The sequence below is a fragment of the Aotus nancymaae genome, unplaced genomic scaffold (assembly GCF_030222135.1).
Source record: "Aotus nancymaae isolate 86718 unplaced genomic scaffold, 86718_ANA_hifiasm-v0.15.2.pri h1tg000034l, whole genome shotgun sequence".
NCBI classification, from domain to species: Eukaryota; Metazoa; Chordata; class Mammalia; order Primates; family Aotidae; genus Aotus; species Aotus nancymaae.
The window spans coordinates 1,205,908-1,223,303 of NW_026988448.1; the positions used below are offsets into that span (position 1 = coordinate 1,205,908).

At 39.0% G+C, this 17,396-nt stretch overlaps 1 protein-coding gene across 1 annotated transcript in view; it reads right to left on the reverse strand.

Moving 5' to 3' along the window:
* The window catches only part of WDR27 (WD repeat domain 27), a 161,828-nt gene that overhangs the window by 133,228 nt on the left and 11,204 nt on the right, over window positions 1-17,396 (reverse strand). Inside the window, exons 2-4 of the mRNA XM_064384087.1 lie at window positions 4,597-4,792; window positions 4,140-4,191; window positions 2,597-2,625 (exon numbers count right to left, since the gene is read on the reverse strand). Coding sequence (XP_064240157.1) covers window positions 2,597-2,625; window positions 4,140-4,191; window positions 4,597-4,785 — 270 coding nt within the window. The 5' untranslated portion in view covers window positions 4,786-4,792. The remainder of the gene's footprint in view (window positions 1-2,596; window positions 2,626-4,139; window positions 4,192-4,596; window positions 4,793-17,396) is intronic.

Sequence of the window (17,396 nt, forward strand, 5' to 3'; positions counted from 1 at the left end):
ACCGGCAACCAACAGAATGGAAAAAAATTTTTGCAATCTACCCATCTGACAAAGGCCTACAAAGAACTAAAGAATCTACAAAGGGGCCGGGCGCGGTGGCTCAAACCTGTAATCCCAGCACTTTGGGAGGCCGAGGCGGGTGGATCACGAGGTCAAGAGATCGAGACCATCCTGGTCAACATGGTGAAACCCTGTCTCTACTAAAAATACAAAAAATTAGCTGGGCATGGTGGTGCGTGCCTGTAATCCCAGCTACTAAAGAGGCTAAGGCAGGAGAATTGCCTGAACCCAGGAGGCGGAGGTTGCAATGAGCTGAGATCGTGCCATTGCACTCCAGCCTGGGTAACAAAGAGCAAAACTCTGTCTCAAAAAAAAAAAAAAAAAAAAAAAAAGAATTCTACAAAGAACTACAAGGAATGAAAAAGAATCTACAAAGAACTAAACAGATATACAAGAAAAAAACAAACCCATCCAAAGTGGGCAAAGGATATGAACAGACACTTTTCAAAAGAAAACATATATGAGGCCAACAAACATATGAAAAATGTTCATCACTGATTATTAGAGAAATGCAAATCAAAACCACATTGAGATACCACCTCACACCAGTTAGAATGGCGATCATTAAAAATCTGGAGACAACAGATGCTGGAAAGGATGTGGAGAAATAGGAACACTTTTACACTGTTGGTGGGAGTGTAAACTGGTTCAACCATTGTGGAAGCACCATTGTGTGATGCTTCCTCAAGGACCTAGAAATAGAAATTCCATTTGACCCAGCAATCCCATTACTGGGTATACATCCAAAGGATTATAAATCATTCTATTATAAAGACACATGCACACGTATGTTCATAGCGGCACTGTTTACAATAGCAAAGATCTGGAACCAATCTAAATGCCTGTCAACAATAAACTGGACAAGGAAAATGTGGCACATATACACCATAGAATATTATGCAGCCATAGAAAAAGATGAGTTTGCATCCTTTGTAGGGACATGGATGAATCTGGAAACCATCATTCTCAGCAAACTGACACAAGAACAGAAAATCAAATACCACATGTTCTCACTCATAGGTGGCGGGTAATGAACAATGAGAACACACTGACACAGGGAGGGGAGCATCACACACTGGGGTCTGTTGAGGGGGGCAAGGGAGGACAGCGGGGGGGTGGGGAGGTTGCAGAGGGATACATGAGGAGAAATGCCAGATGTATAGAGGCAGAGGGATGGAGGCAGCAAACTACATTGCCATGTGTGTATCTATGCAACAATCCTGCATGATCTGCACATGTACCCCAGAACCTAAAGTACAATAAAAAAAATTAAAAATTTAAAAATTTTAAAAAGAAAATATATGAAATATCAGAAAAAGAATTCAAAATAATAATTTTAAGAAAACTCATTGAAATTCAAGAGAATACAGAGAGACAATTCAATAAAATCAGGAAAACAACTCATGGTTTGAATGAGAAATTCAACAAAGAAATGGATATTAAAAAAAAAGATAAATCCTAAAGAATTCAATGAATCAAATTTAAAAATATAATTGACAGCTTTAACAACTAGATTAAGCAAGTAGCTTGATCAAGCTGAAGAAAGAATTTCTGAACTTGAAGATAGAACTTCTGAAATAATACCAGCAGACAAAGAAAGAATAAAAAAGGATAAAGACAGCCTACATGATTTATGAGACATCAATAAGCAAATAAATATTCATAATATGGGCATTCTAGCAAAAGAAGATAAGGGAGAAGGTGAGGAAAACATATTTAATAAATCATAGCAGAGAACTTCTCATGTCTTGGGAAAGAGATGGAAATCCAGGTCCACGAAGCTCAAATTACCACATAGTTTCAATCCAAATAGTCCTCCTAGAGTTACATTATTGTCAAATTGTCAAAATCCAAAGACACAAAAATTAAAGCAGCAAGAATAAAGCATCAAGTCACATATAAGGGAATGTCCATTTGAGTAACAGCATATTTTTCAGCAGAAACCTTATAGTTCAGGAGAGAATAGGATGCTATATTCAAAGTACTGAAAGCAAATAAACTTCAGCCAAGAATACTGTACGCAGCAAAGCTATTTTTCAGAAATGAAGGATAAATTAAATCTTCAGAGACAAACAAAACTCAGGGAATTCATCACCACTAGACTGGTCTTACAAGAAAGGTTCAAGGGAGTCTTATATCTGGAAGTATAAAGATGATAATCACCATCATAAAAACATAAAGAACCAATACACAAAGGAGAAAGGCAAAGGAATCAAATCCATAGAAAACCCAACTGAGAAAATAAACAATAAGACAAGAAGTAAGAAACAAAAGATATCCAAGACAAATAGAAAACAATAAATAAAATGACAGGAGTGATTCCTTACCTATCAATTACCCTGAATGTAAATAAATAACATTCCCAGTTAAAAAGGTATAGATCGGCTACAGAAAACAGAAAATATGACCCAACTACATGTGGACTACAAGAAGCTCATCTCAGCAATAAAGACACACATAGTCTGAAAGTGAAGGGATGGAAAAATATACTTCATGCAAATGGAAACCAAAAGCAAACAGGAGTAGCTATACTTACATCCGATAAAACAGACATCAAGTTAAAAGCTGTACGAAGAGAAAAATAGCACATTATATAATAATGCACTCCCATATTTATTCCAGCACTATTTACAACAGCCAAGATATGGATCCACAGACAAATGGGTAAAGAAATGTGATATACATACACAACAGAATACTATTCTGCCATAAAAAAGACTGAATCTTGTCATTTGCAGCAACACAGATGGAACTGGAGGTCATTATGTTAAATAAAATAAGCCAAGCACAGAAAGACAAATATCACATGTTCTCACTCATATGTAGAAACTTAAAAAGTGGATCTCATGGAAGTGGGGAGTAGAATGGTGGTTACCAGAGGCTAGGATGGGAAGCGGGAAGAATGAAAAGAAGTGGGCAAAAGAATTAAAAAAAATAGATAGTAAGAATAAGTTGTGGTATTCAGTAGTATAGTAGGAAAATTATAGTTAATAATAACTTACTATGTAACTCAAAATTTCCGGAAGAGAAAAACTAGAACGCTCCCAACACAATAAAAAGGTAAATGTTTGAGGTGATGACCATCCTAATTATCCTGATTTGATCGTAACACACTGTATACTTGTATCAAAACATTACATATACCCCCAAAGTATGTACAACTATTACATGTCAATAAAAAAGTTAAATTTCCATATGATTCTATTTACATACAACTCTAGAAAATGCAAACTAAAGGGACAGAAACCCTACATTTATAATATAAAGAACTCCTTCGAATCAATAGAAAACATATAGATAATCCAATAGAAAAAATGACAAGAAATCTGAATACATACATCACAAAAAAGAGTATCTACATGGCCAATAAATGTGCAAAAAAGTGCTAAACCTCATTAATAATCACAGAATTACTAATTATAATTAGGTAATTATACCCTTTTAGAAAGGCTAAAATAAAAATAAACAAGTACAGGTGAAGACATGGATCACCTAAAACTCACACTCCATTAGAGAAACATAGATTGGCACAGTCACTTTGGAAATCTGCTAGGCATTACCTACTGAAGAGACATCGCTCACTATCATGAGGGATTGGTCCCAGGAACCCCACATAAAGCACAATCTGTGCACACTCACATCCCACAGTTGGCGGTGTGTAATACACATATATGAAAAGGTGCCCCCCCCAATATGCAGTTTTCACATCCTGCAAATTCTATAGTTTTGACCCACATTGTGTTGAAAAACATCTGCGTATAAGCGAACTAGCACAGTTCAAACCCATGTTGCTCGAGAGTCAACTGTTTACGTATCCTTTACAACTCAGCAATTGTATGTGTGTGTGCACCAAAACACATAGGAAAGAATGTGGCAGCCAAAAAAACTAAAATACGACAAATGTCTACCAACAGAAGCACGGATAAAGCCAGGTCTGTTGACATAATATAACACTGCACGGCAATGAAAATGAACAACTGGATGAATCTCATAAATATGCTGGTTAATCAAAGAGACGAGCACAAAAAGTACATAATATATAATCACATTATATAAAGTTCATCAAAAGCAAAACTAACCTATGGTATTAGAAGTCAAGATGGTGTTGCCTTTTGGGGAGGAGAGAAGTGGCTGTTGATGGAGAAGAGGCATGGCCCAGGGTGGTTACCTAAGCGTATTCATTTAGTTATAGTCATTACAACGTGCACTTATTATATGGAACTTTTTTTCTATGTAGTTTATACTTCACTGAAAAAGTGAGAAAAGTCAATCTGGATATCCAAAGGTAGGAGATTTGATTATGTTAGCATGAACCTTTTCTTGATCAGGTTATTACTGAAGAAATTTTTTTAATTAAGCAATTCCAGATAGCTCGTGTTCTAAATATAAACATGTAACATGGTATTTTTATCAATTATTTCTCTCCCATAGTTGGTAGCTGAATCCACAGAAGGTAATGCTGTCCAAACAGTATCAGAGACATGGAAAGTCAAGGGCAAGGCCTTCATGACACTGGACATAACACTTGTAAAATACCTCATGAGAAGGATCCTTGGTGCTCCATAGGCAAAGTTCATTCCCATCCAAAGGGAAAGCACAGTGCTGCATGCTGCAAGCGAGCTGAACATGAGATGCAGACTCCCTGGATTCAACCAGGTATTTCTCTGTAACTATATCACTTACACAGCCACCATTACTTGAGAAAATGTCTTGGGGATTTTCCATCTTCAATCTGAAAACAAAAAGTACATACAAGATGACTATAGGTGACATATTTAATATAGAAAAAAAGTCTATTATCTATTGATAGTTACTAGTGTGACCACACACACATGCCACATCATACCTATTTATTCACCTTTCCTCACCCCAAGAAAAAAGAAGAGAAATTTGCAAAAAACTCTGGAGGTTCCACATTCACAACTGCTCCATTCCTCTCATGGGCTTTCCAATTAAGCAGACCTTGACTCAAATCCTCCCATCCCACTGAACAGACCTTGCTTAGGCTTTCTGAATAAGCTTCCACAACCATAAAATGGAACAGTTGCTGAGAGGCAAAGACCAAACAATGATCCATATGCCATGGGTACAGCGCTGACACTTAGCGTTACTGAAACCAGTTACTGGTATCAGTGACTAAAACACAAAGTTATTTTCTGAATTGACCACAGCAAATTAGTTATTGGGAAACTGCAATTGGAACTCACATCTCCCATAGCTAACCTGAGATTAATCAACAATTTCACACACCTCTATGTAATTAGTTAAGCTATCATAGGTTCTGTAATCAATGATTCATTGGCTATGTTTTATAAAGCATAAACTAATGAAACACGCACAAAATAAGCTCTTCATCCAACTTTACACTTAACTTCACAACATAATCATTTCAGAAACGTGGGAAAAACACTGAATCATCCTTGATTCTGTTGTACCCAACACCCCACTGCAGGCAGGCAATAGATGCACCTGAAGGCACAGACAACAGACCTGCTTAGAAAGTGACGGGCAAGCACCCCAACATCCAGTGGTCATGCAGGCTGTGGGTATTCAAAGGTCCACTCATGTGGCCCTCATGCTGGTTACGTGGATCCAAAGGATCTACCCACCCAGCCCTCATGCTGGTCATGTAGATTCAGAGGATCCAGCCATGCAGTCCTTATGCTGGTCATGAGGATTTGAAGGCCCAGCCGTGTGGTTCTCATGCTGGTCATGTGGATTCAAAGGCCCAGCCACGTGGTCCTCTCATGTGGATTCAAAGGCCCACCCATGCAGTCCTCATATTGGTCATGTGGATTCGAAGAATCCACCCATGTGCTCCTCATGCTGGCCCTGACAAGACCATGTTAACCCAACCTCTACCTCTCTCTTCCTCTTCACCAGCTCCTCCCTCCACTGCTACTCTTTCTATTTACACTTTCTCCCAGCTCTTAGAACACAGCAGGGCTTTTATTGCCTCAGGACACACATGTTAACTTCATCTTCCATTCCTCCTCATCTCTGCACCTTGGGGGCTCTTCTCATTCCCCAGGTCTCAGCAGAGGCCCCTGAGAGCTGGGTCCCATCTGCCCCCCATCTCATCCTCCTCCTTCTCCACGCTTCACACCATCTAAAGTGTATACCACAAGAGAATGAGATACGCTTCAAGAGATCCCTGCCATTCTAACTCCATAAGAGACAGTGAATTCACCCACACATCAACAATATAACTGTTACAGCCAGCATCAGGAAAAGCCAGCACAAAAAGATTCTCTGTAATTAAGGAACTTACACAGAGTCTTCACTCCTAAAAGCACCAAGAGTCAAATTAGGATAAAATAAACATTAAAGTCTCATCCTTAAGAGGGAAAAAAGGAAATTTAGATTTTAAAAAAAAAATCCAATCAAAAATAAATTCAAGAACAATTTTAAGTAATAGTCTACCCAAATAAGAAGAAATCAGAAAAGAAATTCTGGTAATGTTAAACAAAAAAAAAAAAACAAAAAAAAAAAAAACCAGGGCTCTATACCTCCCCGAAAAGATCATGGTAACTCCCCAGCAATAAAGTCAAACCAAGAAGAAATCTCTGAATTGCCAGATGAAGAACTCAAAGGTTGATTATTAAGCTACTCAAGGAGATACCAGAGAAAGTTGAAAACAGACAAAAACTTAAAAAAAAAATGCAGGATATGGATAAAAAATGTTACAAGGAAATAGATATCATAAAGAAAAAAAATCACAACTGGAAATGAAAGACACACTTAGGGAAATACAAAATGCAGTGGGAAGCTTCCACAAGAGACTAGAACAGGTAGAAGAAAGAACTCCAGAGCTCAAAGACAAGGCTTTCAAATTAACGCAATCTGTAAAAGATAAAGAAAACATAATTCTAAAAAGGTAAACAAAGCCTTCAAGAAATTTGTGATTATGTTAAATGGCCAAAGGTAGGAATAATTGGTGTTGCTGAGGAAGAAGGGAAATCTAAGTTTGAATAACTTATTCGAGGGAATAATTGAAAACTTACCTAGCCTTGCTAGAGATCTAGACATCCAAAAACAAGAAGCTTAAAGAACTCCTGAGAAATTCATCACAAAAGGATTATCACCTAGGTATAGTCATCTGGTTATCTAAAGTCAGGAAGAACGAAAGAATCTTTATGTTGTACTGAACTGAGCATACAAAGTCAACACCAAGACAAAAGGATGCCAAATTGCAGGGTCTTTATTGCCGGCAGCCATGGAGGACTCACGTCTCTCCAACCCGTGGCCCCGAAAGGAGGGTGTCAAGACCTTTTATACCCGTACAACAACCTCGGGAGTGAGGGTGCGGGGTGGGGGTGGGGGTGAGGGGCTTCAGACAATCCGAGGGCTAATAGATTCTGTAAATCACCTCCTGGGCAGAGATGAGGGTGAGGGGCTCCAGACATTCCAGTGGATTCCAGAGCAAAAATGAAGGTGAGGGGCTCCGGACATTCTGAGGGCCAGGGGACTTTTGACATTCTGATTGTTACTTAAGTGGTTCACAAAAGTCAAGATAAGCATTTGTTTACACATTGTCTGGGTAGGGTGGAAATTACAAGTCGCAGGGGCCAAGATGGCCTGGGTTTGGACTGCTTGCCTGTCACATTTGAGTTACAGAGAGCAGTTTCAACAGAAAGCTGAGGTATGGCTGAGGTATGCAGGTTTATGGGGCTTTTTACCATGTCACATTTAGAGCTGTGAGACAAAAGCATCACATAAAGTATAAAGAAAAACCTATCAGATTCACAGCCGATTTCTAGGCAGAAAATTTACAAGCCAGAAGGGATTGGGGTCATATCTTTAGCCCCTTTGAACAGAATAATTGTCAGCTAAGAATTTTGTATCCAGCAAAACTAAGCTTCAGAAATGAAGAAGAGATAAAGTGTTTTTTAGACAAACAAATGCTGAGAGAATAAGAAATGCTAAAGCGAATTCTAAATCTTGAAACAAAACCTTGAAAGGCACCAAAAAAGAACCTTCTTAAAACATAAATCTCGGCCGGGCGCGGTGGCTCACGCCTGTAATCCCAGCACTTTGGGAGGCCGAGGTGGGCGGATCACCAGGTCAAGAGATCGAGACCATCCTGGCCAACATGGTGAAACCCCGTCTCTACTAAAAATACAAAAATTAGCTGGGTGTGCTGGCGTGCACCTGTAGTCCCACCTACTTGGGAGGCTGAGGCAGGAGAATTGCTTGAACCCGGGAGGCGGAGGTTGCGGTGAGCCGAGATTGTGCCACTGCACTCCAACGTGGTGCCTGGCAACAGAGCGAGACTCTGTCTAAAAGTCCACTGATCAAGTATCTGGTATCTTCAAGGGACTCACATAAACTTAAGGTAAAGGAAAGGAAAAAGATATTCCACACAAATGGAAACAAAAGCAACCAGGAGAAGCTATTCTTATATCAGAGAAAAAAACAGACTTGAAAGCAACAACAGTTTAAAGAAAAAGACAAAGAGGGACATTATATAAATGATAAAAGGATTAGTCCAATAGGAAACTATCATAATCCTAAATATATACACACCTAACACAGGAGCTCCCAAATTCATAAAACAATTATGACTAGACCTAAGAAATGACACAGCAACACAATAATACTGGAGAATTTCAATAGTCCACTGACAGCACCAGAAAGGTCATCAAGACAGAAAGTCAACAAAGAAGAAATGGGCTTAAATTATGCCATCGAACAAATAAACAATAAATATTTACAGAACATTCTATCCAACAACTACAGAATATGCATTCTTTTCACCAGCACATGGAACATTCTCAAAGACAGACCATATGATAGGGCACAAAACAAGTCTCAATGTATTTAAGAAAACTGAAATCACATGAAGTATCCTCCAGAACACAGTAGAATAAAAATGGAAATGAGCTCCAAAAGGAACCCCCAAAACTATGCAAATTCTGCTCTTGAATGATCTTTGGGTCAACAATAAAATTGAGATGAAAACAATAAATTTTAAAAAAAAATAAAACTTATTTGAACTAAATGATAACAGTAACATAACTTATCATAACCTCTGGGATACAGTACAAGGGGTGCTACGTGGAAAACTCATAGCATCAAATGCCTACATCAAAATGTCTGAGAGAGCACAAATAGGCAATCTAATGTCACACCTCAAGGAACTAGAGAAATAAGAACAAACCAAACCCAAACGCAGTGAAGAAAAGAAACAACAGAGATAAGAGCAGAACTAAAGAAATAATAATAATAAAAATAAAATAAAACAAAAAGCTGGTACTTTGAAAAGATAAACAAAATTGATAGAATTAGTGAGATTAACCAATAAAAGAAGAGAGAAGACCCAAATAAGCTCAAATAAAATTAAGTGGGAGATATTATAACCAATACCACAGAAATTCAAAAGATCATTCAAGGCTACTATGAACACCTTTACGCACACAACCTGGAAAATCTAGAGGAGATGGATAGATTCCTGCAAATACACAACCCTCCTAGACTAAATCAGGAAGATATAGAAACTCCAAACGGAACAATAACAAGCAGCGAGACTGAAACAGTAATTTAAAAAATTACCAGCAAAATTAAGTCCAGGACCAGATAAACAGACAGCCGAATTCTATAAGACATTTAAAGAATTTGTACTAATCCTACCAGTACTATTCCAAAAGATAAAGAGGAAATCCTCCCTAAATCATTCTATGAAGCCAAAATTACCCTAATACCAAAACCAGGAAAAAACAATAAAAAAGGAAAACTACAGATTAATATCCCCGATGAAAAGAGATGCAAAAATCCTCCACAGAATACTAGCTAACCAAATCCAACAGCATATAAAAAAGACAATACATCATGATCGAATGGGTTCCATACCATGGATGCACGGATGGTTTAACATTCACAAGTCAATAAACGAGACACATCACATAGACCGAATTAAAAACAAAAATCATATGATCATCTCAATAGATGCAGAAAAAGCATTTGACAAAATCCAGCATCCTTTTATGATAAAAACCCTCAGCAAAACTGTCATAGAAGGGACATATCTCAAAGCAGTAAAAGCCATCTATGACAAACCCATAGCCAATATCATACTGAATGGTGAAGAGTTGAAAGCATTCCTAAAGAAACAGAACAAGACAAGATGCCCACTCTCACCATTTCTATTCAGCTCATTACCGGAAGTCCTAGACAAAGCATTCAGACAAGAGAAAGAAATAAAGAGCATCAAAATCAGAAAAGAAGAAGTCAAACTGTCACTGTTCACCAATGATATGATCACATACCTAGAAAATGCTAAAGACTCATCCAAAAAGTTTCTAGATCTCATAAATGAATTTAGCAAAGTTTCAGGATACAAAATCAATATACACAAATCAGTAGCACTACTATACACCAGTAACGACCAAGCTGAGATTCAAATCAAGAACTCAACCCCTTTTACAATAGCTGCAAAAAAAAACCCAAAATATTTAGGAACATACCTAACAAAGGAGTCAAAACACCTCCACAAAGAAAACTACAAAACTGCTGAAAGACATCACAAATGACACAAACAAATGGAAACACATCCCATGCTCATGGATGGGTAGAATCAATACTGTGAAAATGACCATATTACCAAAAGCCATCTACAGGTTCAATGCAATTCCCATCAAAATACAACCATCATTCTTCACAGAACTAGAAAAAAATATCCAAAAATTCATATGGAACTAAAAAAGAGCCTGCATAGCCAAAGCAAGACTAAGCAAAAACAACAAATCTGGAGGCATCACATTACCTGACTTCAAACCCTTCTACAAGGTTATAGTTATGAAAAGAGCATGATACTGGTATAATAATGGGTGCATAAACCAATGGAACAGAACAGAGAATCCAGAAATAGATCCAAATACTTACAGCTAACAGATCTTCAACAAAGCAAACAAAAACATGAAGTGGGGAAAGAACACTCCATTCAGCAAATGATGCTGGGACAAGTGGCAAGCCACATGTAGAAGAACGAAACTGGATCTTCATTTCTCACCTTATACAAAAGTAAACTTTAGATCAAAGACTTAAATCTAAGACCTGAAACCATAAAAATTCTATAACATCAGAAAACCTCTTCTAGACACTGGCTTAGGTGAGGAGTTCATAACCAAGAACCCAAAAGCAAATGCAACAATAACAACAAAAATAAATAAAGGGACCTAACTAAACTAAAAGGCTTTGGCAGAGAAAAAGAAATAATCAGCAGAGTAAACAGACAGCGCACAGGATGGGAGGAAATATTCACCAACTATGCATCTGACAAAGGGCTAATATCCAGAGTCTATAAGGAACTCAAACAAACCAGCAACATTTAAAAAAAGCAATACCCTCAAAGAGTGGGCAATGGACATCAATAGACAATTCTCAAAAGAAAATATACAAATGGCCAAAAAACATATGAAAAAATTTTCAACATCAGTAATAATCAGGGAAATGCAAATCAAAACCACAATGACATACCACCTTACTCCTGCAAGAATGGCTACAATTAAGACAATCAAAACATAATAGATGTTGGCATGATGTGGTGAAAAGGGGACACTTTTACACTGCAGGTGGGAATGTAAACCAGTACAACCATTATGGAAAATAGTATGAAGATTCCTTAAAGAACTAAAAGTAGAACTACCATTCAATCCAGCATTCCCACCACTGGGCATCTACCCAGAGAAAAAGAAGTCATTATATGAAAAAGACACGACACATGCATGTTTATAACAGCACAATTTGCAATTGCGAAAATATGGAACCAACCTAAATACCCATCAACCAAGTGGATAAAGAAACTGTGGTATATATACACCATGGAATAGTATTCAGCCATAAAAAGGAATGAACTAATGGCTTTTGTGTAACCTGGATAAAGTTGGAGACCATTATTCTAAGTGAAGTAACTTCAGAATGGAAAACAAGATATCTTAAGTTCTCACTTATAAGCTAAGCTTACGAGAATACAAAGGCCTTAGAATGATATAATGGACTTTGGGGACTCTAGGAAGCATGGGATGGGGGTGAGGGATAAAAGACTACAAATTGGGTGCAGTGTACACTGCTTGGGTGACAGGCTCACCAAAATTTGAGAAATCAACACTAAAGAACTTATTCATGTAACCAAAAATGAACTCTTCCTCAAAAACTACTGAAAATTTTTTAAGTTGTTAGGTAACTTTTTTTCCACATTTACAGACAGAAAAAAAAAATCAGAGCTTAGTAAGTAAAAAAACTAGTTAGGAGCTAGAATTCACATTTCCAACTCCTAGTCTACATCCCCACAGCAGCACACACAGGGCCCTGTCCCCACAGCCACATCTGACCTGAGAGCATCAGCAGCAAAGGCCATGTGCTGTGAGGAAGAAAAGGGATGCATATTCAATGCCTGCTTGAGCTCACTACTGCTCTGACTGGCTCCACACCCTATCAATGTCACCCAGTCCTATGTGGCCCAAAACACTGCCAGGAAGAGCTCAGATATCTCCAAAACCCACTTACTCTACTTGTTCTGACTTGAGAACCATTGGGGATGTGCCTTCCCCTCAGGACTAAAGGTAGTTTCTGGCTGGCTTTGCCCAAGACATAGGCTTAGTTTTCCTTTGCTATGGGCAGTAGGCCATCTCAACAAAATTTCCACCCGTCAGGCTGCCAGAAATCCCCAATTAGGGTGAAAACCTTGTCAAGGCAAAACTACACAAAGGGGCCCACCCTAACTTGAAAAATATATGCAGGAATATCATCTTATATTATGAGAAACAATGTTTTTTTAATTGTTCAAGGAGAACTAAAGAGATATTTCAGAAATAACAAAAACAAATTTCAGATGGATCTCAGGATGCAAAAAAACATTAAAAATCAAAAACAAATACAAATATAGTAAAAAATCTGCAACAACAAAGAACCTTAATATTTTTTAAACTATTATAAAAAAATAAGAAAAACTTTAACACTTCAATAAACAAAAATGGGAAATAATAATAAACAATATATTCACAAAGGAATTAGTACCAGAGCCAAATAAACATAAAAACAATAGTTAACTAATTAGTAATCAAGAAATGCAAAAAAAAAAAAAAAAAAAAAAGTACCATTTTCATTTACCAAATTGGCAAAAACTACATTATAAAATAAAAATATCAGCCAGGCACCGTAGCTCATGCTTGTAATCCCAGCATTTTGGGAGGCCAAGGTGGGTGGATCTCCTGAGGTCAGCAGTTCAAGACCTCAAATTTTTTTAAGTTGTTAGGTAACATTTTTTGTTGTTGACATGATGAAATGCTCTCTCTAATAAAATTACAAAAATTAGCCAGGAATGATGGCAGGCACCTGTAATCCTAGCTACTCAAGAGGCTGAGACAGGAGAATCATCACTTGAACCTGGGAGACGGAGATTACATTGAGCTGAGATCATGCCAGTACACTCCAGCCTGGGCGACAAGAGTGAAACTCTGTCTCAAAAGAAAAAAAGATGGCCAAATAGGAACAGCTCCACTCTGCAATTCCCAGCAAGAGTGCACCAGAAGACAGGGATCTCTGCATTTCCAACTGAGGTGACAGGTTCATCTCATTGGGAGTGGTTAAACAGTGGGAACAGCCGAAGGTGGGCAAGCCAAAGCAGGGTGGGGCATCACCTCACCCGGGAGGCACAAGGGGCCAGAGAACTCTCTCTCTCTCAGCCAAGGGAAGCCATTAGGAACTTTTCCAGACACTGGCACTCCAGCTCAAATACTGCGCTTTTCCCATGGTCTACACAACCCGCAGACCAGGAGATTCCCTCCAGCACCTACAACACCAGCACCCCAGGTTTCCAGCACAAAACTGGGCAGCCGTGTTAGTCAAGTGGTGCCTGGAACACCAGCAAGACAGAACCGCTCATTCCCCTGTAAAAGAGGGCTGAAGCCAGGTAGCCAAGTGAGCTGGCTCAGCGGGCTCCACCCCCATGAAGACTGGCAAGCTAAGATCCACCGGCTTGAAATTCTCCCAGCCAGCACAGCAGTCTGAGCTTAACCCAGGAAGTTGGAGCTTGGTGGAGGGAGGGGCGCCCACATTGCTGAGGCTCAGGCAGGCAGTTTCAATATTGCCTGTGTAAGCAAAGCTGTGGGGAAACTTACACAGCAACTGGGCGGAGCCCAGCACAGCAGCTCAGCAAGGCCTCTACACCCTGTCAGGTAGATTCCCTTCTTGCTGGGCAGGCATCTCTGAAAAAAAAGGACAGCAGCCCATCAGGGACTTACAAAGCCCCCACATTCCTGGGATAGAGCACCTGGGAAAAGGGGCAGTTGTGGGTTCTGCTTCAGCAGACTTAAATGTCCCTTCCTGGCAGCACTGAAGGGAGAAACAGATCTCCCAGCACACTGCATGAGCTCTGTTAAGGAACAGGCTGCCTCCTCAAATGGCTCCCTGACCCCCCGTATATCCTAACTGGGAGACACGTCATAGAGAAGAGCTCTGGCTGACATGTGGCAGGTACCCTTTTGGGACGAAGCTACCAGAGGAAGGAACAGGCAGCAATCTTTGCTGTTCTGCAGCCCCTGTAGGTGATTCCCAGGCAAGCAGGGTCTGGAGTGGTCCTCCAGCAAACTCCAGCAGACCTGCAGCAGAGGGGCCTGACAGTTAGAAGGAACACTAACAAACAGAAAGAAATAGCTTCAACATCAACAGAAAGGACATCCACTCAGAAACCCCATCCAAAAGTCACCAACTTCAAAGACCAAAGGTAGACAAATCCACGAAGAAAGGAAAGAACCAGGGCAAAAGCGCTGAAATCGCCAAAAGCCAGAACACTTCTTCTCCTCCAAGGGATCATGGCCCCTCACCAGCAAGGGAACAAAACTGGATGGAGAATGAGTTTGACGAACTGACAGAAGCAGGCTTCAGAAGGTAAGTAATAACAAACTTCTCCGAGCTAAAGGAGCACGTTCTAACCCAATGCATGGAAACTAAGAACCTTGAAAAAAGGTTAGACGAAATGGTAACTAGAACAACCAGCATAGAGAAGAACATAAACGACTTGATGGAGCTCAAAAACACAGCACGACAACTTCGTGAAGCACATACAAGTTTCTATAGCCAAATCCATCAAGCAGAAGAAAGGATATCAGAGATTCAAGATCAACTCAATGAAATAAAGCAAGAAGGCAAGATTAGACGAAAAAGAATGAAAAGAAATGAACAAAGCCTCCAAGAAATATGGGATTATGTGAAAAGACCAACTCTACATTTGATCAGTGTACCTGAAAGTGACGGGGAGAATGAAACCAAGTTGGAAAACACTCTTCAGGATATTATCTGGGGGAACTTCCCCAACCTAGCAAATCAGGCCAACATTCAAATACAGAAAATACAGAGAACACCACAAATGTAATCCCTGAGAAGAGCAACCCAAGGCACATCAATGTCAGATTCACCAGGGTTGAAATGAAGGAAAAAATGCTAAGGGCAGCCAGAGAGAAAGGTTGGGTTACCCACAAAGGGAAGCCCATCAGACTCACAGAGGATCTCTCGGCAGAAACTCTACAAGCCAGAAGACAGTGGAGACCAATATTCAACATCCTAAAAGAAAAGAATTTTTAACCCAGAATTTTATATCCAGCCAAACTAAGCTTCATAAGTGAAGGAGAAATAAAATCCTTTACCAACAAGCAAATGCTGAGAGATTTTGTCACCACCAGTCCTGCCCTACAAGAGCTCCTGAAGGAAGCACTAAACATGGAAAAGAACATCCAGTACCAGCCACTGCAAAAACAGACCAAACTGTAAAGACCATCAACACTATGAAGAAACTGCACCAACTAATGGGCAAAACAACCAGCTAGCATCAAAATGGCAGGATCACATTCACACATAATAATATTAACCTTAAATGTAAATGGGCTAAAATGCCCCAATCAAAAGACACAGACTGGCAAATTGGATAAAAATCAAGACCCACTGGTGTGCTGTATTCAGGAATCCCATCTTACCTGCAAAGACACAGGCTCAAAATAAAGGGATGGAGGAAGATTTATCAAGTAAATGGAGAGCAAAAAAAAAAAAAAAAGGAGAGGCTGCAATCCTAGTCTCTGATTAAACAGACTTTAAACCAACAAAGATCAAAAGAGACAAAGGGCACTACATAATGGTAAAAGGATCAATGCAACAAGGAGAGCTAACGATCCTAAATATATATGCACCCAATACAGCAGCACTCAGATACATAAAGCAAGTTCTTCATGACCTACAAAGAGACTTAGACTCCCAAACAGTAATAGTGGGAGGCTTTAACATCCCACTGTCAATACCAGACAGATCAACAAGACAGAAAATTAACAAGGATATCCAGGACTTGAACTCAGATCTGGACCAAGTGGACTTAATAGACATCTACAGAACTCTCCACCTCAAGTCACAGAATATACATTCTTCTCAGCACCACATTACACTGATTCTAAAATTGACCACATAATTGGAAGTAAAACACTCCTCAGCAAAAGAATAGAAATCATAACAGTCTCTCAGACCACAGTGCAATCAAATTAGAACTCAGGATTAAGAAACTCACTCAAAAACCCACAACTACATGGAAACTGAACAACCTGCTCCTGAATGACTACCAGATAAATAATGAAATGAAGGCAGAAATAAAGATGTTCTTCAAAACCAATGAGAATGAAGACACAATGTAACAGAATCTCTGGGACACATTTAAAGCAGTGTGTAGAGGGAAATTCATAGCACTAAATGCCCGCCAGAGAAGCAAGGAAATATATAAAATTGACACCCTAACGTCAAGATTAAAATAACTAGAGGAGCAAGATCAAACAAATTCAAAAGTCAGCAGGAGACAAGAAATAACTAAGATCAGAGCAGAACTGAAGGAGACAGAGACACAAAAAAACCCTCCAAAAAAATCAATAAATCCAGGAGCTGGTTTTTTGAAAACATCAACAAAATAGAACACTAGCCAGACTAATAAAAAAAAAGAGAGAAGCAGCAAATAGATACAATAAAAAATAATAAAAGGGATATCACCACTGATCCCACAGAAATACAAACTACTATCAGAGATTACTACAAACTCTTCTAAGCAAATAAACCAGTAAATCTAGAAGAAATGGATAAATTCCTGGACACTTACACCATTCCAAGAGTAAACCAGGAAGAAGTTGAATTCCTGAATAGACCAATAACAAGGTCTGAAGTTAAGGCAGCAATTAATAGCCTACCAACCAAAGAAGTCCAGGACCAGATGGGTTCACAGCAAAATTCTACCACAGGTACAAAGAGGAGCTGGTACCATTCCTTCTGAAACTATTCCAAAGAATACAAAAAGAGGGAATCCTCCCTACCTC